At 55.7% G+C, this 21,028-nt stretch overlaps 1 protein-coding gene across 3 annotated transcripts in view; it reads left to right on the top strand.

Annotated features, from left to right (window-relative positions):
- The window catches only part of SAMD11 (sterile alpha motif domain containing 11), a 98,261-nt gene that overhangs the window by 67,290 nt on the left and 9,943 nt on the right, over nucleotides 1-21,028 (top strand). For all 3 annotated transcript variants that reach the window (XM_052691547.1, XM_052691546.1, XM_052691545.1), the window contains 4 exons: nucleotides 8,279-8,403; nucleotides 14,295-14,387; nucleotides 16,857-17,021; nucleotides 19,565-19,715. In XM_052691547.1, the coding sequence (XP_052547507.1) occupies nucleotides 8,279-8,403; nucleotides 14,295-14,387; nucleotides 16,857-17,021; nucleotides 19,565-19,715 (534 nt within the window). The remainder of the gene's footprint in view (nucleotides 1-8,278; nucleotides 8,404-14,294; nucleotides 14,388-16,856; nucleotides 17,022-19,564; nucleotides 19,716-21,028) is intronic.

The following is a 21,028-nucleotide window of genomic DNA, read 5'->3' as shown; positions in this document are numbered from 1 at the left end:
GTCCCTCTGTCTGAGGTCACCATGCCCTCTGTACTGTTGCACGGTGATTTTTGGCTCCGGGGTTGCAACTGTGGTATTTAGGATGAGAGGTGATGGCCTTAAGCTGTGCCAGGTGACGTTCAGGTTGGGCAGTAGGAAATATTTCTTCCTTGAAAAAGCAGTGATGCATTGGCACAGCTGCCCAGGGAGGAGGGATCACCATCTCTGGAGGTGCTCAGTGTGGAGATGTGGCACTGTGGGACAGCCTCAGTGGGCACGCTGGGATGGGTTGGAGTTGGACTTGGGGATCTTAGAGGTCTTGTCCAACCTTAATGATTCTATGAGATGCATGATAGCTCGTCAAACTCAGCAGCCCTATCTGCATCACTGCAACAGGAGGAGGAATCTGAGGCTCACAGCGTGCCATGCAGGCATCCCGGTGCTGAGTGCTTTTGTGGCACGTGTCACAGCTGTCTGTCAGCATGAGGTGCCCTTAGCAGTGGGCTGGGCTTGTGCTTCACCACAGTGCTTCATCTTTTCCCCATCTCCAGTCCAGCTTCAGTGTGGTGTAGTTCCATCTTCTTTTTATTTATGGGCTGAACGACGAAGCAGGATTACAATAAAAACATCTTTAAACTTATTTCCAGCTCATTTTGGAGTTGCCAGCTCTACTGATCATTTTTATGAACTGTCATGAACATTAATGAAATTTTATGAGCATTTTGCTCAGGACATTGCAAGATGATTTTTTTTCCCCCCAAGATAAGTCTGGAGGGAGAATTAGGTCTGTGTGAGCTGCCTTGGGATCTGCAGGTGTCTAAACCTCCCCCCCTTCCCTCTTGCCTCTGTCACCTTACCTTCCCCTTCCCTTCTGTCATCACAGAGCCGTAGAAGGTTGGAGTTGGAAGGGGCCATTAAAGGCCATCTGGTCCAACTCCCTGCTTTGAATGGGGACACCTGTGGCCAACAGGGACATCTTGCCCCTATCTGATGGGTGACATCTCCTTGGAAGGAGGAGATTCCAGCAGGGCAGGGCAGGGTTGATGTCTGAGGAGGACAGAGCTAGGCTGGATTTGTTTTTTTTAAACTGGTTTTGAAGACTGGAAGCAATATAAATGTACGCAAGGGATCCATGGAAAGAGAGGCAGCCATGCTCTGAGCTTTGCTTGCTGGAAATCCTGCTCGTATCTTGTGCATAGGATGCAAGATCTCCTGGGTACAGCATGGTCCTGTGGCTGTGGGTGCACTCTGTTAGCACTGAGTTGGGTGCTGAGTGCTGTGCAGCCCCATGCCCACCTGGTGCTGCACGGTGCTGTCGGGCACGTGGCAAGCTACAGACACTGATCTCCAGGTCAGTGCCAGCTCTGGGGCTTTGCAACCTGTGGGAAAAGTTGGAGATGAATTACAGAAACGAGGATGGGGAGCCAGAAGGCATTCCTAAGCCTTTGCTGGTGATGGGGATGGGAGAGGCGTGCAGGAGGTGTGCAGGAGCAGCTCCTTTGCGCAGGGCTGATCTTCCCGTGTGATGGCACAGTGGCTGGCAGCAGCTCAGCTGCCTATTGTTTCACAGCTACAAACTTCCCCCCACCCCCATCCATTCCTTTTCGAGTCGCCTGATCGCGGCCTCCAAATCCTTGACCCAAATCCTGCTGCGCCCAGCTTTAGGGCTGATCCTGCTCTGCCTGCCACGGCCAGCGCCTGCCAGCTGGGAAGGTGTCCATCAGCAGGATGCTGCCATCCCAGCTGATAAGCAGGGAGGGGGCAGAGCTTTCCCTGCTGACTCAGGAGCCCCAGGCTTTCCCCTGGTGCTGGCACTGACCTTGCCTGGCACTGCAAGGCCACGCCAGGGCACTGCTGGATGGGAAAGTGCCCATGCAGTGCTGCTCATCCTGCGGTAGCTCTGTTGGGCTGGAAGGTGGGGAGCACCTCCAGCAGTAGGAAGGGCCCTTTTTCTTTGCTGGAAGCTGGTATGCTGATAAAGAGCAGCAGAGGATCTGTTCGTCTCTTAGGGATCCACCTTGCTGGATGCGCGCAGGGTTTGGAGGTGGAGGGTCTCTGTTCTGTCTGCTTGCAGGAAATGTTTTCTTCAAGGGCTGCCGTGTGCACATTGCTTTGGAAATGGGTGATGAGTTTTAGTTTGGGGGTAGAAAAATGTGAACTACCAACAAGAGAGAGCTCAGGGCTGTTATTTCCCCCAGTCCCAGCGCTGTGTAGCTGTGCTGTTACATAAGGTTGTTTCTCGCAGCTGTAATGATGCAACAGTATTTATAGACCAGTCTGGGTTTTCCTTTTAATGGCTTCCATAAAAAGCTCATTATGCCCCCCCTGCACAGCCCTGATTTACATGCCCTCCCCATCCCCACGCTGCGCTCTGACACCGCTCTGCTCCCATCGCGAGGGCAAAGCAAGGAGGGGAGAGCGACCAAACGACCAAACCACCTCCAGCTCTGACAAATGCTATCTGCTTCCTTGGAGCCACGCTCTCCAGCATCACTGGTGCTCCCAGGAGGGACTCAGTGGGACATGAGGATGGCACAGCACAGAGCCAGGGGATTGAGACACAGCCCTGAGCCTGAAGGAGATGGGGTGGGGGAGCCCTGCGTGCTGCTCTGCTCTCCCTGCCCCAACCCGTGCTGCCCTGCATCCCTCCTTTTGCATATTGGATTCTTTATTCTTTATTAGAGGGAGGGGCAGAGGGCTGGGACAGTTTTATGGCAGCGGTATCGATCGGTAAAATTTAATATAATCCCTGCAGTTACTGAGTGATCGTTAAGGGGATGGAGAGCCGGTGAAACATATTTAAAAAGAAATATTTTTCAGTTTTATTTCCTCCCAGTGCTACTTCTCAGAGTCTCTGCTCCCTTCCAAACCCGGCATCGCTCCCCTGCTCCCCGTCCCTTGGAAGACACCCATCTGTTTCTGACCTGGTTCTCCCCACTTGCCCTGCAGCCAATTGAAAATCAGCAGAAGGCCAGTAGGAGAGCATGGCTCCTTCCATACAGCAGCTCCATCTGTAGCTCTTTGGCTGTAGCACCTCGCTGGCTGATGCCTCCCACTCTCCCCATGCCCACGTGCCACCCCATGCAGACACTTGGTGAGGTTTCTGTTGTTGTTTGGAGGGCTGCAGTGCACCAGGAAGCAGCCACTGTTGGAAACGATGGAAATTTTGGCCCAATTTTGCCCTTTCCCTGCCCTCCCACTCCGTGCCATCGCTCTTTGCAGTCGCTCAGAGCACTGCATCCCATCCCCAGGCCTCGTGGGCGCCTGGCTGCCTCCGCTGGCTGCGAGGGCTGCGACACTGATTTATCTTTTGGTTAATTGTCTCCATCCATTAGTCTCCCCATCCTTCTCCTTGTTAAAGATGCAGCCGCCGCTCATCTCCGTAAGTAAAACACATTTAGCAGGCGTCGCTCCCAGCCCGAATGCGGCTCAGAAGCAGCTGAGCATCCCCAGGGTGCTGTGGGTACCCCCCATTCCTTGCCTGCTCCCCTGCTTAACTTCACAAGCACTGCTGGGCAGAGGGTTCTGTTGCAGATGTTGCTCAAAACAACCAACCACCCAACCCTGATGTTCCCAGAAGTCACTCACAGAGGCTAGTGGCATGCCTGGTACCCTCAGCCTCCTCCTGATCCATTGGTACCCCCACGAGGATGGCTGTGCATAGCAAATCTGATAGACTCATCCTTCCCTGTTTGCACTGGGGCTCCGTGGGGAGCACCTCCCCATGCAGGCAGCTGCTCTGACAGCCTCATGAGTGCCTGTTCCTGGAAGCACTGCAGCTATCGAGTGACTGCTGGTGCCCCATTACTGTGCCATTACAGAGCCTCATCAGAGCCACCCGTGCTGGGGAGACGGAGGGCCAGGCAGTGCCATTAAGCATAGCACAGCAGCCAGAGCCTTCGCAGAGAGCATTAGCGGCGGTTTCTTTTCCTCCAGAGGTAATTTTTGCAGCCATTAGTTGGCAGCGTATCTCAGTGCTGCGCTTCCCTGTGATGCACGGCGAGCTTCTGGGCAGGGAGAGCCTTCATCACCACTTCCCTGCGCTCCTGGAGGGGGGATCTGCTGCTCCCATTCATTAGGATTTGGAAACTGCCCAAGCTTTTGTAATTACCCAACCCCTTCTCCTCCTTAGCAGCGAGGCAGAGCCCGCTGACAGGCCAGGGTTCCCGTGGGATGGCAGCTTGCAGCAGCCTGGGGTGTTCTTTGCAGTGGAGAATAGGCAGAGGCATGGCATACAGTATGTTTGGTGGGATGGTTCCCTTCTGAGGCTCTGCAGAGCACAGCAGTAAACATCACCGAGACACCGACAGTGACCTCAGGTTTAGTTCAGTGTGAGCTCTGCACCACATGGTTGGCCAGAGTTGGCCTTAGAGATGTCCCCAGCACTGCTGCGTGTCCCTTAGCTCTATAGCAGGAGGGACAGCCTGGTGAGCACAGCATCCCATTCCTTCCTCAGCCATCAGCACTCTCTTCTTTTTGCCCCTTTCCCACCCCCACCCTTCCTGAACGTATCCTGCTCTGTGCAGCTGCTCACAGAACCAGGACGATGGGTTCAGATAGGGAGCAGCGCGTCAGCTGTGATTGGAAGTGACAAAAGGAGTTCAGCTAGGCTGGGTTCACTGCTCAGATGCAGGGCTGGGTGAAGCTCAGTTGTGGACTCAAGGCTGCTCGTGCTAGGAGTGCATTGCAAAGCTAAAATAGCAGGAATACCTGCAGATCAGAGCTCCCATCATCCAGGAATGGGGGGGTTATGAAGCTGTCAGCATCACTGAGCCACGTCCCAGCGAGCCCAGAGCCTCTCCCTGCAGCAGTGCTCTGGGAGCTGAAGTGCCCAAGCTCAGGGCGTGCACCTCTGCTGCTCACAAACACCTGTGTCACCACGGCCCTAAAGCATTAATTACCCAAACCCCATGCAAACCCAGTATTGCCATGGCAACCTGCAGCCCCACAGAAGGCTGTTTGTCTCCTCCTTGACCTTTCGGGAGATGTGTATCTTGCTCAAGCCCCTCTTCTCTAATCCGGTTTTTAAAATATAATATTATGCTACTGGAAGGGATCAGACCTTTAATCTGATTGTGTGTGCATGTGTGTTTGTGCATGGGTGGGGGGAGCCTGCGTCGGCAGCACCAGGCAGCGAGACAAAGGAGAGCAGAGCCCTGTGCCCTGCTGGGCTGCAAGTGAGCACCTGGGGGGGGATTACAGCCTTCTGTACAGATGGAGAAATCCTCCACGTGGCTCTTTGCAATCCCCTCAGTGGGGCTCCTGCCTGTGGGGCTGCGCTGGAGTGGAGCTGTAGGGGTGATGCTCTCCCAGCCGTTTCATTTTTCCTTCCAGGGAGCCTCGGTTGCTGGTCTTGAGGTGCTTTAATGCTTGCCAGGACAAGCAGCCAGGTTTCAGGTGCTGCTATCCGTTGTCATCCCTGGTTTTGGATGTTAGTATCCTGCAAACTGGATTGCGTTCCCTGCAAGAGAAGGGTCTTCAGTCCTGTGCTGGCTGCGTGCGCTGCAGCTCTGTTCTGTGCACAACAAGATTGCAGTGAGTGAGTCTGCTTGCAGGGCTGTCACCATCGCTGGGGCTGCTCAGGAGCTGTGGGGATGTGACACAGAGGCTCACTGTGACATGGGTGGGCGTTGCATATGGGGATCTTGGTGGTCTTTTCCAGCCTGAATGGGTCTGTGATGGTGTGATTCTGGGGTGGAGGTTGGAAGAGACCACTGAGATCACCAAGTCCAGCCATGAAGGCAAAGATGTGAGCACAAATTACCAGCAGCCAGGGTGAGCAGGACGGAGCAATCAGGGCCCAGCTGGCCAGAGGGAGCTGCCCTGGGCCAGCATTGGTCAGCTGGGTGATAGGACCAGCTGTGGGCCAGCCCTGCCCAGGTGCTGCTCACTGTGTATCAGTGCTGGTGGTTGGGCAGTGTGCAGTTGGCTTTTGGCAGAGGTGAGTGCTGGGGGCAATTTTTCCAGGAGCTGCTTTTTGTTGAGAAACACCGTTTTTGGGGGGTTTTAGGGCAAGTGGAGCTGGTGGTGTAGGGCTGGTGGTGGTGGGGATGGGTTGGTGTAGGGCAGGACTGAGCTGGGAGGATGCTTTGCCGGCTGCAGGGGGACAGAGGGGGCACCTGGAGGACTGAGATTCAGTTCCAAGTTAAGCTTCCTCAAGGTTGGCTTTTTTTGTGTTGTTACTTAATTTTCTTTTTAAAAGATGTTGGGATGAAAGCAGTCAGTTGGGCTTTGCTCATTGGAGGTCTAAGAGAATTGCTGGTGAAAATGCTGCAAGTTTTCTGTCTCGAACAGGCAGGGGATGGCAGAGTGAGCTCCCAGCACAACCGAGTGCTGCAGAGCTGCTCCTGGGGATGGTGCAATGTGCTAAAAGCTGTCTGATCCTACGTGCTCTGCTCTGTGTCCCTTTTCCCTCAATGTCACCTTCGTGTCAGCTTTGTCTTCTGCAGAGCCATTGGGCAAAGCTGCATTTTAGGGATGGCCATCAGCCCTGCTTGGGCGTGGGTCAGGTCTTTTAGGTGTCGCTGCCAGTGCTGGGGTGTTGATAAATGTGATGGGACACCTAAAAACATAGGTGGCTTTTGGGGATAAAAGCTTAAGATTTGAAGCAGTTTCCTCCCCTGTAGAAGGCAGCTGTGTTTCAGTGTAGGCAGAAGCCCATTCCTTCTACAGGAAGGAATAGGTTGGTGTGCTTGGCTGTGAGAGGTGCTCATTGGGATGCAGGATGCTCTGCCATTGCAAAGATGTCACGATCCTATTTTTCTCTCCCCCTGCACTCCTCTCCTCCACCCCTTCCCGAGCGTTGTGCTGATGGCAGCGTTTATCTGCATTTGTCCTCTGTCCCTGACATCCAGTTATTGATTGGCATGATTAAAAAGAACTGATAATCACTTCACATTAATCCCCTAAATGACTTAAGACACCAAAACATTTGCATAATGCATCTTAAAGGTGGCGGCTAAAAGAGGATAAGACCCAAAAGTGCTTGGCAAAGGAGAAACGGGCTTCCCACTCACCTGTGGGCTCGTTTAAGTCATGAGCCTCCTGCTTGCATAAGGAGCAATCCGTGCGGGCTTAGCGGAGGAAGACGCACCGGGTGCTCAGCAGCTTTGGGATTTGAGCATCCCTGAGGATGCCGGGGGGAGCAGCAGGTTGGAGAACCTCTCCAGTCTGCCTCACCCTGTGCAAATCTGGAGCCAGACGCCCGCGGAAAGTACCTCTGTCTAGAAAGACTTTCTGCCCTAAACTTATCTGATTAGCCGGCAGCTAGACGACAGATTAGCCCCCGCTTGTGCACCGGGCCGAGGATCTGGTGCTGAGAGTGGGCTGAGGGAGGGGAAGAAGGGGATCAGAAGGGGATATTTAAGGGCAGGCAGGAGCTGGGTGAGTGCAGACCATGCACCCTGCGTGCAGTCCCGCTGCTCCCAGGTGAGGCCATCTCCTGCAGCGGGAGCGGTGGCCATGTGCTGTGTGTGGCAGCACCGGGCGGGCACGCTTGGCACGTGAGTAGGGCTGGGGGGCTGCACTCCCCCGTGGGGCATCTTCCTGCAGGGAGATGGGTGAGGAGCAGCCCTGCTGAGCACCTGCTGCTGGGGAGGTGGAGGGGGAGCATTGGAGGGCAAAGGGAGGCTCGCAGCTCTTCTGTTTGCGTTTATGGAGGAGTGTTTTGCAAGAGCTTGGCTGCACTGAATGTCTTGCTGAGTTTGGGTCCTTCTCCATAGGGAGGAAGCCAAAACTGGTTGGACCCAGCCCGCTCCTCGGCATTCTGATGCAAGGAGAGGAGCAGATAGTGCTCCGAGGGCTCTGTAGATAGAGCTGTGCCATGTGCTCTGAGTGCTGCATGCGTGCAGATCCACGGTGGGCTTCTCTCTGAACAGAAGAGCAGTTTCCAAGCAAACAACGGTGCGTTCCAGCAGCGCCGGAATGGAAAATCTTACTTCTCGAGGATAGAAGGGATGGCAGCTGATAGAAAACTATCAGTTCTCTCCGTTCAAGTTTCCTATGAGTGCTGGGACGGAGCTGCAATTCAGTTTTTCCATCCACGCGGCCCACGCACCTTGTGTGTATCTGGCACAGCTGACAGCTGGCGGCCGCTCAGCCCTTTACGGGAAGCGTTTTGCTCTCCCAAACCAAGGGGGGGGTGATTTGGGAATGGATCCCAAGGAGAAACCCACCCCCCTTCCCCCCCCCCAGGGTTGGGGTAAACCTGAGCTGCTCACACAGGCGTCCGCACGCGAAAATCAATTACGTGGCGGCAAATAGGATTTCCTTAACTTGGTGCTTTTCTGCTCTGTTGCAGCCGTGATAACGACCTCTCCACTATCATCTCCAACCTGCATCAGAGCCGCCAGCTCGTTATGCCAGAGACCCAGAGCCGCTGTGAATTCAAGAGGAACAGCGTGGATGTTGGCTTGGGAGCTGCAGGTAAGCGGCCGGAGCCGGTCCTGTTCCTTCAGCCCCAGATTTGTGCTTTCCTTGGGACGGCTCTGTTCTGTTCTCCTGCTGCTCTTTGTTGTTCTGAGCGAGCCCTGTGAGGTTTCGTGGTGTTCTGGGTGGCAGTGAACGTGGAAGGGAATTCTCGGGGATGTGAAGTGCTGCAGTGTTTTGAGATCTCAGCCCTGCGTTATCCTCACGTCCAGTGGTCTGTGTTAAACTACTGCAAATCAGCCCGTGCCAGCAAAGTGCAGCATCCCCGGGGCTAGCATCAAGTGAAGCAGAAAGGCCTTGCAGAGAGCGTGGCTTGATTTGTAATTTCATTAATCAGAGGCTTCCCTGCTTCTCCTCCTGCATGAGGCTCCCTCCTGGCTGGGGCTGCAGGGGGGTTGTGCTGTCTGCAGAGCAGCCCCAGCAGCTCCCCCTCCTTGCTGGCACGGCTGAATCTCCTTTTCTCCTTCATTACACAGCTCTGAGAGGCAAACTGGCCGGGGAGATAAGTTGTTCCTTGTGACCTGCCTCGTGTCTGGGTGTCTCGGCTGACCTCGTGTGTTAAAATGGTCTTTAATGTTGTTTGCTTCACAGGGACACAGCTGGCCCTTATCAGTGCTGCTGAAATTCTGAGATCCTTAACATGCCAGAAATGCAAAGCGTACTTCTCGCTAAGCAGCAGCAAAGATGAGAGGCAGAGGTCCTCATTTGTACCTGCTGGAACTGTTGTGTGAGGTTCTCCCATTGCAGGAGAAGGAAGAAATGCACAGCTGAGGCAACGAGGACAGCAATGTGAGCTGGAACTGATGCTCACACCATTCCTGGTGTGCTTGTAGGGCAGGGTGAGGAGCCTAATGTGGGTGCACTTGGCTCTTGGGCTGAGCAGAGGGCAGTGCAAACGGAGGTTTGTTTACTGCAGGGCCCGTGGGGCCAAGAAGAGGATCGAAGTCGGCAGGGTTGGTTGGTTTATGATGAATTCTGTGAGAGCTGCTTGATTTATGGTTGAGACCATGATTAGAGGCAGGGCTGTAGTTCTGAACAGCGTGGACTGGGAAAGCGGAATTATTGCTGGGTCTTGAATGCTCTTTGCAATGTAGAAAGGGACTGAAACTGCTGGGAATGAATGGCATGTGTTAGTTCTGGGCTCTGCAGGGTAGGGCTCGAGCATCTGCAGAAGTCTGGATCAGCAAAGCTGAGAGCTGCAGGGCCTGGGAAATGCATTTATAGTCAGAAATGAGAAGGGTGCTCTTGCTGCTCTGCAAGGCTCACGGGGGACAGGTGATGGTTGTGCTGCTGGTGCACACCTTGTGCTGCTCTGAAGTGCATGAGAACAGCAGGGCATGGAGAGGCAGATCAGCCCACAGTAGGGCAGGCATAGCTCTACTTCCTGCCTCGTCTTTCCTGGCTTCTTTGCTAGACTCTGTTTGTGCAGATTGGGGATGTAGAGCAAGGGAATTTAGCTCTCTTCTCTGCTGCTCCCCTTTGATTAAAATGATACCCAGCTCCTGTTTGGACGTCAGGGTTGCGTCTGCATTGGGCTCCCATCCATCTCCTCCTGCTCTGCCCTGAAACTGACTCTTATTTTAAAAACAAATAGGTGATCATCATTGAAAATTGAAGCTTTCTAGCGGAGATGCTGGAAGTAAGGCTGGTCCTGGGTGGAGAAACCTGGAGGTGAGCTGTGATGTTTGGGTGATACCCACAGCCCCCAGGCTCACTGGAGATGGGGGGATGCTCTCCCCTCTCTTGTCCCCGTGAGTTTTCTGCTCTGTCCTTCCCTTCTGGTGCTCGCTGAATGGCAGGATGTAATATTTAATATGCCAAATGGAGGAGGAAAGGAAAAGTACCTCAGAAGGGGGTCTTAATGGAGAGAAGCACCCTGCAATGGGTCCCTTCCAACTCTGGGTGTTCTGTGGTTCTCTCTCTTCTCACCCCAAGGTTATTTGTTCCTCTGTTTTAACACTCCTGTCACATCTTTCCACTCAATGCTCTGCCAGGGGGGCGAAGGAGGAGAAGTTTTGGGATGGAATGGAAGCAGATTAGCATTTAAAAATGGGTCTGGGGGCTTTGAGGACTTGTGGCTGGTGTAGCCGCCTACCTCCCCTTCCTTGGGGCTGCTTTAAGGCACCAACCTGGAGCTTTCATCTGCAGGGGAGGGGAGAGGAAGGGTTGGGCCCGGGGATGTTGTGGCTGATGGTAAGAGACAGCATCCCAGAGGCTGCGTGTCATAATGAGCTGGGATGCAGCCGTGTTTTCATTTAACAAAGCAAAACAACAACAGCCAAGCTGCCTCTATTGAATTGTTGCCTTAAATTGAGCAGAAAATCATCACCACGTGGACAGCTGGGAGTTGGATGCCCGGGCACCTTGGCTTGCAGGAAGGCCGGCTGCTCACCTAGGCAGTGGGAGGGTCTGTGCTGTGCCTGTCTGGAGGCTTGTCTGCCCTTTGTGCTTTCTTCAGGTTCCTGTTTATTTCTTCTGAAGCCCAGCAGGAGGCACCCAGCATCCTTTGGAGGTGAAGGTCCTGGGAGATGAAGCAAAAATGGCAAAACGTGGTGTGGAAATGCTTGGCGTTGCCTTTTGCTGTGCCCTGCAGGTGCAGCTGCAGCAGAGCTTTGGGCAGGGGCACCTTGATGCAGCGTCACAGCGAGAGGCTTCCCCACAGCAGCCCAAACAGCTGTATATAATCAGCAACTTTCCCTCCCTTTCCTTGCAGCTCTGGGAAGAGCCAGATGATCCTCCTTCCAAAAATAACCTCCTCTGCTTCCACCTCCTCTCCCAGGTGTCTCACAGGCAGCTGAAAACAAACTGTCAGCACGGTGGCATCTCCCTGCTGCTATGGATGTGCATAGGGATGAGTTGGTTCCTACGCATCAAATCCGCTCCCTTGTCCTCCTGTTGGCCCTTCCCAGCCTCCCTTCATCCCTGGGCTCCTCAGCAGAGGGCAGTTGGATGGCTTTCCCCCCCCCCTGGCAGCTGAGAGCCCCTTCCTTGGAGCCAATCAATGGAAACCTTCCCACCCCAGTGGGGCTTGGCAAACATAGGATCAATAAGTTATTAGCACCATTCTGTCAGCTGTAATGTGGAGATTGATCGGGGCCGGGGCTCCTGCACGCTGCCTGGCACTTCCTCAGCCTGATAAAGATGACAGATTAAGGGAATAAGAAAAAGGAATTAAGGAGTCTGGCTGTCAGAGCTGTCACGGGCTGCAGCGGCGCGGGGCTTTGCAGGGGTTGGATGAGAGCAATTGGACATTTAAATGGTGCTGAGGGCACAGCACTGCAAAGCCAGCAGGTCCCCAGCACGCCCGGACCTCCAGCCCTGCCTCCTTCCATGCATCTCTTCCAAAAAGCAAAGGGGGGATTCACAAGTTTGCAATTGCTAAACAGCCTCTCTGCAGCATATAAAATGAATCCAGATCTCTCTCTTAAGTGCAGTATATCCTCTCTGTGAGTGTTTTCCATACTATGAATATTTACCACCTTTTTATGGCACGGTGCACGCCGTAAAAGGGAATTTTGCAGGGAGCTGGGAGACCTGGGGACATCAGTGTGCCTTCCTTATTAACCAACCCCATTCCAGACGGGTCAGAGGTTGGTTCAGCCCTGCTTCCTTCCTTGGGAAGGGAAATACTGGAGCAGGTTTTGGGGCTGGCCATGGGGAGGTGGGAAGGAGCGGGATGCTGCCTGCATGGTGGGAGGAGAGGCAGATGGCCAGTGAGAGCAGAGAAGGGGGATCCAACCTAGGGGCGGATGGAGGATGTGCTGGGCTTTGGGAATCCTGCTGCTTTGTGCTTGAGACAGTGACATGGGTCCGTGCTGTGTGACACACGGGTCTGAGAGTGACAGCTTGCAGCTAACTTCAAACAACAGCCAACAAATGGATGTGGAGAGGGAACAGAGCGTGGGGAGAACGCGGTGCAGTAGTGCAGAGTTGAAGCCTGCTGCTGCCGTGTCCTCAGGGCCGTCCAGCTGACCTGCTGCTAGAGGATGCTGCCTTTGTTTTGCTGCTAAGTGGCAGAAACCCTTTGCTCCCCTTTGCCTGGCCCTCCAATCATTCCCATTTCCATTCTCCTTGCCCTCTGTTAAAGGACAGCCCGCTCTTCCCATGACCTTGCGCTGCGCTCTGCCTTTGTTCCATTGATCCCTGCTGGCAAAGGCTGGGACCGGCTTGCTGCTCCTCCTGCCCGGCCCCTCATCCCATGGCTGCTGCTGGGGGCAGCCCAGGGCTCTGATACTGGTGGGGAAGGACATCCCCTGTGTCCCTGCAGGGCTGTCATTCACGTTGCGCTGAGGGATTGGAGAGAACTGAGCCCGTGGAGCTGCTGCCAAAGCATCGTGGTGTGGTTCTGGGAATTGTCATCTCCTGGGGTTGGGTTTGATGATGCTCTGTGGGGAAGCCTAGAGCTGAGCTTCCAGCCTGCCCAGCTGCCTTAGGCTCTGAAATCCTGCTGTCAGAGCACGGTGACTAGAAAAAAAAAGCATTTTCATTTCTCAGTCTGCATGGGGGTGTGCAACGTCACCTACCCTGCCCTGATAGCAGCGCAGTCCTGCTGATAACATCCTTCCCAATTGGGCTGTTGTGGAAGGCAGGAGGCAGAAGTGGAAAAAAGAAAGGAAAGAAAAAACCCACATGGGTTTGCTGCCTGCTGGCCAGGCTGGGAGAAGTTATTTCAAGGGTAAACTGAGGCAGGAGGAGTGATGGGATGTGGAAGGCAGCCAGGGCTGATTTGTGGCTCTGCACCTGGGATGTGAACTCTGGCTGGCTCCATCCTCCCGTCTGTTCTGCTGTTTGATGGCAGTTATTGGGGCTCTGCTGCCAGCTCGGTGCTGTCTGTGCTAGCAGGTGGGTGGTGCAGGGGGCAGCCTGTGCTGCTGGAAGCCAGGAGATGCCACTTGTAGCTGTGCAGAGCTGGGGATGCTCCTGAGCTGCAGCGTGGTGCTCAGTGCCAGGGGAAGTGCAGCACCTGGGCCCACCCAGGGACTCTGAGCACGAAGGACACTTGCCTTGGCTCACAATGTCACCTGGAATCTGCTTGCTCATAAATAGCACCGTGGGGCTGTGTAGCCTTCCCTAACGAGTGCACGCTGCAAGCTGCAGCAGCGTTGGCTTGCAGGTGCTCTGTGTGCCGGCTCAGATGCTGCTTGTTTGTGAGCTCTCCTCCCGAAGATGCTGCATCTTTAACAAGCCCTTGATAGATGAGGATTTGATGCTCGCAGTGACAAACAGCCTCTTCCTTCCTGCCCATATGCAACATCATGCTTTCAGTTTCCCCAGCGTTATTATGGGAGGCTATCGATTCGGAATCCGTTTGGGGATGCTGTAATTGTGCATTGGGTATTTGGTTCGTGGGGCTGCGCTAATGCAAAGGGCTCGAGCGTTTCCGAAGGGAAAGATTGCAGAGGACCTTGAGGTTTTGAAGAGGAGAGAGAGGGAGGGAGGAGGGGGAAGAGAGAGAGAGAGAGAGGGAGAGAGAGAGACACGGTGGTGGTGGGAAGAGTCGCGGAGCTGTTGTGCTTTTGGCGTGTTGTTTTTTCTTGCATCGGGGCATGAAAGGAGTGGAAGCACCGGGGGGACAAAAGGCAGCAGAACAAACGATGAAACTCAGTAAGGAAACGAGGCGGGTTGGGGATTTATGGCTGGAGAGCGTGGCATTGATCAGAGCTCCAGCAGTCATTACGCGCTTTGGGGCTGCGTGATTAGGAAAGCAGAGCGCGGCTCTCGGGATGATGATTTTTCTTACTTCAGGGCTTGGTTTGGTTTTTTGGGGGGGTGGTTTTTCTTTTTCCTTTGCCTGTAGTACACGTGAGCGTGCGTTGGAGAGCAGCAGAGCCCCCCCCAGCTGCTTCTGCACGGGGCAGCCTCTGACACCCAGCTCTCATCTCTCCTAGATGACATTTTAGGCAAGAGAAGAGTATGCTCTCCCAACAGCAGCAGTGAGTGCCCGTTAGAGAGCAAGAAAGCCCGAAGTGAGTCCCCAAAGGGTAAGTGCCACCTCCCTCCGCCCCTTTCTTCTCCTTTCTTAACTTAATTGAGACGGGGGGGGGGGCTTTATCTCATCGAAGGGGGGGGAATTGTATCTTAATGAGAAGGATGGCTTTGAGGTCTGCAGAGCAAGCTGCAGCTTCGCGGTGGGTTTGAGGGGTGTCTGCTCTTCAGGCAGAATGCCTTGATTACATGTTTAATATAAAAGATACGGCGGGGCTTATCGTGCTGGCATCTGCTCCCTTAAAGGGAGGATGGGGCTGCCTGGCTGCTCTCCTGGCAGCGTTCCTGCAGACATGTGATCTGCAGAAGGTTTCTCTTTTAGAGGGGATTTAAAAATGTGATTTGTTCCACGGCTCCTTGCTGCAAAGGCGATTTGAAAACTTTCTTTACAGCCAGCAGAGTAATGGAGCCTGCAGCTAATGAGTTTGTCTCCGCGTTGCCTAAAGGAGGGCGTGCAGGCCGCTGGCTTGCAGGCTTTGTTGTAAAGTTGTGCCTAATGAGCTGCCAGCAGTGCCCACCCCATCTGCAGTCCCCTGGCTGTGGGAAGGAGTGAGAGCTGTCAGGGCCGGGTGCTCTGGAGGTGTGTTCTTGGAGGGGGGGGGTCCTGCAGGCTGAAACCTGACGTGCTGGTGTGTCTGGATGTATTGTAGGTGATGGTGCCTGGTTTGATGGCATGTCCCTCTCTGCTGGTGATTCCCTGTCCCTGCGTTATGGGATGCTCGTGTCACTTCTTGCAGCGTGCCAGATCTTTTGTTTCACGTGTCCCACCTCCCCTGTGCTCTCTGTTCCTACCAGGAGCACCTTAGCTTTTCACTGAGAGGTGCAAAGGGGGAACCCTGTATGCTGCCCTTGGCTTCTTCTCCTTTCATCACCCACCTGCCCTATTGCTGTTGCATTGGGATTCTCCATGGAAGAGCCCAATGGATGGATGGTTTTGCCATGGGAGCAGTGGTCCCATGCTGTCCCATCCTCTGCCTTCCCACTGCCCCTATAGGGCTGAGCACAGCCCTACAGGGGCAGTGCCCCCTGAGCACAGCTTTGCTCTCAGGACCCAAATGCTCCTGTTGACTCAGGCAGGGATTCCCCCACTCGTTCTGAGAGGGGTTCCCAGGAAGCCTGGCATAAAAGCAAACTTTCCACTCCCACTTCTTTTCTCAGAAAGTCTTTCCCTGCCCTTTGCAAGACAGGGTGGAAAGTCTGAGCTGAGCTGTCTGGCAGCCCCCACGTTCCCTGGTTTGTGTCGTGCTCGAGCACAGGGGGCTCCCCAGCAATTCTTGGCACCTGTCAGGTGTTCTGGGCCTCAGAATGGGAGGAAGAGAAGGGATGGAGATGCTTTCTGAGTCTCAATTTGCCCACTTTCTGCCACGTAAAGGGGCCGAAGGGGGGTTAGAAGTGTCTTTGCATCCTGTGCCACAGACTCCATGGGCTGCCGATGTGGGATTTGGGACCCCAACTGTAGGAAGAGGGAAGGTGACCCCGTGTCATAGCAAAGAGCCAGAGCCAGCGGGCCAGTCCTTCCCTGGCCCAGGGAAAAGCACCTGTGGGGCTGGGAGTGCTCCCAGCAGGGCAGCAGCCCTCCCTCCATCATCCCTCCCTCCCCTGGGATGCTCAGGAGGAGCCCTGGCGGTGCAGCAGTGGCTGTCAAGCAGAGCAGAACGTTCTGGCGTCTCATATGGAAATGTGAGCGTGTAGGGCTGGCAGGGCATGGGGGGAGGGGGTGACAATCCTCCAAGCTGTGAAGGGAAGGCATCAGGCAGCGTGCCTGCCTGGCACTGGGGGCACAGTGTGGGGCTGGGGGCACGCTGTAGGGGGTCCCGTGGTTCTCCTGCCCACCTTGCTGCTGGGAGTTCCCCCATCACGGGAAGGGTTTGGCCCTGGAGGAGATCCGAGATAAAACCACCACGGAGGGGGAGAAGGGTAATCACTGTGCGTTGCTTACAGTAAACACAGAGCTTCTGTGGTTTCATCTCCTCGTTGCCAGCCTGGGTGTGATTATGTTGGCCTCGGGGCGGTGGGGCTGCGTGCGCAGACCCGCAGCAGTGTGCTGCGTGTGCTCCTGCACTGCCTGGCTGTCCTCACTGCCTGCCGTGGGGATCAGAGCTGGCAAAGGGGAAGAAGATGCAAAAGCAGCCGTGTGTGGGCATGGGCTGCCCGGGGAGGGTGGAGGGGTTGCCATCATCGGGGTGCTGAGATGTGGCACTGTGAGGGGCATGGAGTGGGCAAGGTGGGGTGGGGATCTGAACGATGCTGCGGTTCTGTGGTCGTCTAGATTGGTGTCCTTCCAGTTGTGTGATTGTGTCCTGTGCTAAAGACCAGCATCTGTGTGTTGTGGGTGTTGCTGTGTGTGAGCACGGCCGTGGCTGGAGGCCTAGCCATGGGTATGCACACACTGGCACCTCATTGGGTTCTGCACGTGCTCGAGCTAAAGGGAGATTGTCCCAACACCAAACCTTTCTGTCCTTTAGAAAACTCCCACACGCCTCTGCTGGAGGACTCAGTGACTCAGATGACCCCAGAGGAGCACTACAGGCGCATGATGTCGGCGCTGAACGAGCACGGCACGTTTGAGGAGCAGCAGCAGCAGCGGCTCTACCAGCTGGCCAACAGCATGGCAGTGCCCAGCCACGGAGGTAGGGCTTGGGTTTGAGGTGGGGAGCTCGGGTTTTGTCAGATGGGCTGTTCCCAGTTCGCTGCGTGTGGTTGTGGTGCCATGGGATGCCCTTTGCTGATGGGCTTTGGGGTGTGGTGTCGTTAAGCATCGACAGCGTGTGGTCAGAAGGTTTGTGCATGCAGACAAAATTGCTGTCGGTGGCCTTTTGCCTTAATGAGAGTTAGGAGTCCTATGGCTTTACAAACAATTAAAATGTGTAGATGCAGCTGAGATGCAGGGAGATGCTGCAGTCGGTGGGACAGGTTCTTACATGGTGTCATCTCTTGAACTTAGTGGTGTTTGCATCCCCAGGGCTCACTCTGGTCCCCAGCAGTGGGGGCTTCCCAGGTTGCACGTAGGTTGCAGCTTCCAGCACCAAGGAGTTGGCTGCAGGCCTTCCCAGGATGGTCTGCTCCTCTGAGGTGGAGTTGGGTGCTTAGGGACAGCAGGGGACCCCTGGTCCTGCTTTATTCCATCCCTGCTTTGTACCCTGAGCTGGGACAGTGTCGTGTGGGAGGAGTCCTGCTGTGCCTGTTGGGTGCTGCATGATAGGAAGGGTCACTGCTGGGTTTGCCATCAGATGGGGACAAAGCTGCCTGAATGCAGCGTGGCTGCACGATGCTGTGCTGTGCCTAAAGGGGGCACCAGGCAGATGGAGGTTCCACCCTGGGGAGGACTCAGCATCCTCAGGAGCTCATCGTCCTTGGGATGCTCAGCATCCCCACGCAAGCAAGCTGCAGGCTCCTGTGCTGCGGGGAGGATGGATGGGACCCAGCTGCCTGCATGTGGCAGTGCAGGAGAGGCAGGAGGTGACAGCATGGCTCCAGCCTGGGAGCAGAGAGCAGGAGCACTGCTGACGAGTGGTGCTGTGCAGAACCCACGGGCCCTTTGCTGCTTCCCAGCCAGGGCTGTGGGGAAGGAGCACGAGCAGCACCCGCGAAGCATTCCATCCATCCATCCATCCATCCATCCATCCATCCATCCATCCATCCATCCATCCATCCATCCAGCAGGAGCTGGAGGAGAATCTCCAGTCTGGGAGCGCAAATCCCCAGGGCTCCTTGTTAGGTTAATGAAGAGGCTGTCTTCTTTTCCACTCTGTTTGATTTGATTGGCTTCTCTGGGGGCAAGAAGGCGATTCCTGTTGTTGGAGAGTCAGAATTGGCTCATCAGTGTTCCCACACCATGGCAGAGCTGCGGAGCTCCGTGGGGCAGAACCCCCCCAGTGCCACCCCCCACTGAAGGAGCTCATTACCTTAAAAGCCCAATGTATGTATATATATATAATGGTTGTGAGGCAGTTTTCTCCTTGGCGGAAGGGTCACCCTGAGCGTTGGGGAGCAGAGACAGAACTCGGTGCGTTTTGGATGGGCTCCACACCGCAGCTATCAATTATTACTGCCCCTACAAAGCGCAGTTTATCCGCTGGCTCGCACGGAGGCACCGATACCATTAATAATTTAAAAAACGTTAATAATTTAGGGCTTTTTTTTTGTTTTTTTTTAATTCCTCCCCCCCCCCCCCCCCCCCCCCCCCCCCTCCGCCTCCCCTTCTCCTCAACCTCTTTTCCCTCCAGCCCGCCTGGAACCTCAACCGGCGGCGTCCCGCTGTCCATCAATCTGATTTCCCAACTGTCAGAGTGCAGGATTGTAAATAGCAGAGCTTGTGTGTGTGTGTGTGATTGGGGGGGGGGGGGGTGAGGGGATATAGGGGGGGGCGGCGGGGGTTGTTGTGGTCGCTGGGGATCGATGCGGCTGCTGCAGCTGGCTGCACGCCAGGCGGCTGAATTACCGCCGCGAGGGGTGACCTGGGTCCTGCAGGTAATTAATTAATGAGCGTGGAAGGAGCGCTGTGCCCGGCTCCGAGTGCTCCGGGCTTTAATGCGGTCCTGTGGGGGTTTGAGCTGAGAGAAAGAAGGGGGAGGAGGGAAAGGAGGGGGGGGGGGGGAATGGCTGTTGTTGGGGGGGGGGGGTCTTACGGTGCGGATGGGTTTGGTGAGGGAACAGCAGCCTTCTCCTGTCCCGCAGCAGCACCAGGCGTGCAGCAACCTGCCGGACCAGCATCCTGCTGCTGCTGTGGGGGGGGCCTCCTTTCCTCCTCCCCTCCCTCTGCCATGCGAGGCAATTAAGCCCCCCCTCCTTCTCTCCTCCATCCCCCCCCCCCCCCCTCCCCGCTTCTCTCGGAGTTGCACAATTTCCTCTGCTGCCAAACTCCTGCGGAGGTGGAGGCGGCTCTGCTCCACCGAGTGAGCGCCGCGTGACAGCAGAGATGGGGGGGAAGAAGAAGTGGGGGGGGGGGGGGTGGCTGTCGCCCAAGGGCCGCAGGGATGAAGGATGGGGAGGGGGGGACACGGGGAGAGGGGGGAGCTGGAGGAGCGCTGTCACCCGCGGGGAGCCGGCAGCAGCGCAGGGGGAAGTGGGGCAGGGAGAGGGGGGGCTGTCTGGGAGGAAGGGGGGGGGGGGGGGGGATACCAGGGACCCCAGGGTTAGCGGGGCCTGGGCTCAGCACTTCCCTTCTCCCCAGATCTCCTCCGGGCTCGGCAGGAGGTGGCAGCGGCGGCGGCTGCGCGGAACCCGGGAGCGATGGAAGCTCACATCCCCACTGCCGGCAATTCGTCCTCGCAACGCAGGAAGCAGGGCCTCCCCCAGCACAGGGACAGCCACTTCCCCGACAGGTAACCCACCGCTGCGGGGCTGGGGAGGGGGGCTGCAGCTCGTGCAGGTGTAACGTGGGGTGTTCAGAAGGCGATGCGCCCACCCTGTGGCTGTGGGGAGCCCAGACCCCCTGCCCGGCTCTGCCCAGAGCGAAGTGGAGACGTTGAAGTTTGTGTTTTGTGGCTTCTCCAGATGAGAGACAGAAGGAATGTGCTGGGATGGAAGAAAAAGAGAAGAAATTTCCTTTTATTATTATTATTTTTTTTTTTTTTGAGGAAGAAGGAGGCGAGGCTTCTCTCTCCTGCTGCCAGCAGTGCTGGGAAGCCGGCCCTCCCCTCCCCAGCCGTGCCCTCTGCAATCAGCAACTCCAGAGGGAAATGAACTGAGTGCTTCGTGCCTCCCCACCAGAGCTGGGAGGTGGGGATGCTCACAGGAGCTGCAGCCTCCGCCTTCCATCCGGGGCAGAGGAATCCCACAGGGCTGGGTGCAGACCTTCCCCTGCCCTTTGGGTCACCCTCCCTCCCCCCCCCCCCCCCCCCCCCATTTGGATGCCCACAGTGCAGAAGCACCCCCAGGTGTGGCCCATTCATAAGGCTGCTGGGTACCTGTGCCAGCTGTGTGTGCAGCCCTCAGGAAGTCCTATGCCTCACTTTCCCTCATTGTGATTGTTTTCCTTGCTCTGAAAGCATACGGTCCAGGAAAGCCCCTGAGAACTGCAGTCAAAGCAGAGCAGCACAAAGCAGGATGTTGGCAGCCACGTGCCAGCTTGCACACAAGCAGAACGAGTCGTGTCAGTGGGAATGAGGCAGGCAAGCAAAGGAAGCACGGTCCAATCCAGCAGCCTGAGACACCAGCAGCAGAGCCCTGTCTGTGCATCGTGCTCCTGGTGCAGTCTCCTTGGGTGCCTGAGCACCCCGAGAGCCATTGGGATGCTGCACATTGCTAAGCAGGAAAGCACTGGGTTAACTCCTGCCATGGGGTAACTCTTGCTGTGGGTTAACTCCTAGCATGTGTCCTGCCTGCAGCTGTCAGCAGGGCACTTGGGCCATGCTCTGTATCAGGGTAAATCAAAGCAGCTTTTGTGCACCTCTGCTTCAGAGGGGTAAGAAATTTCAGAGGTTCAGGCGGGCACTGAGCATTGAGGAGGTGGTGATGGAGGCAGACTGCAGGTGGGATGGAGGCTGCTCCATTCCCAGCAGCAGAAGCAGCTTGGTGGGCGCAGGGCTGGGGTTCCAGGTGGGTTCAGGGATGGAGCTCCTACAGCAGGCAGGTTGTAGGGGAGGGCGGTTGGGGTTGGAGCTAGAAAAAGGTTTGGAAGGAGGAAGGATGGAGC

This window comes from Tympanuchus pallidicinctus, unplaced genomic scaffold (genome assembly GCF_026119805.1).
Source record: "Tympanuchus pallidicinctus isolate F22 unplaced genomic scaffold, pur_lepc_1.0 scaffold29, whole genome shotgun sequence".
NCBI lineage: Eukaryota > Metazoa > Chordata > Aves > Galliformes > Phasianidae > Tympanuchus > Tympanuchus pallidicinctus.
This window is presented reverse-complemented; position numbering and strand designations above follow the sequence as displayed.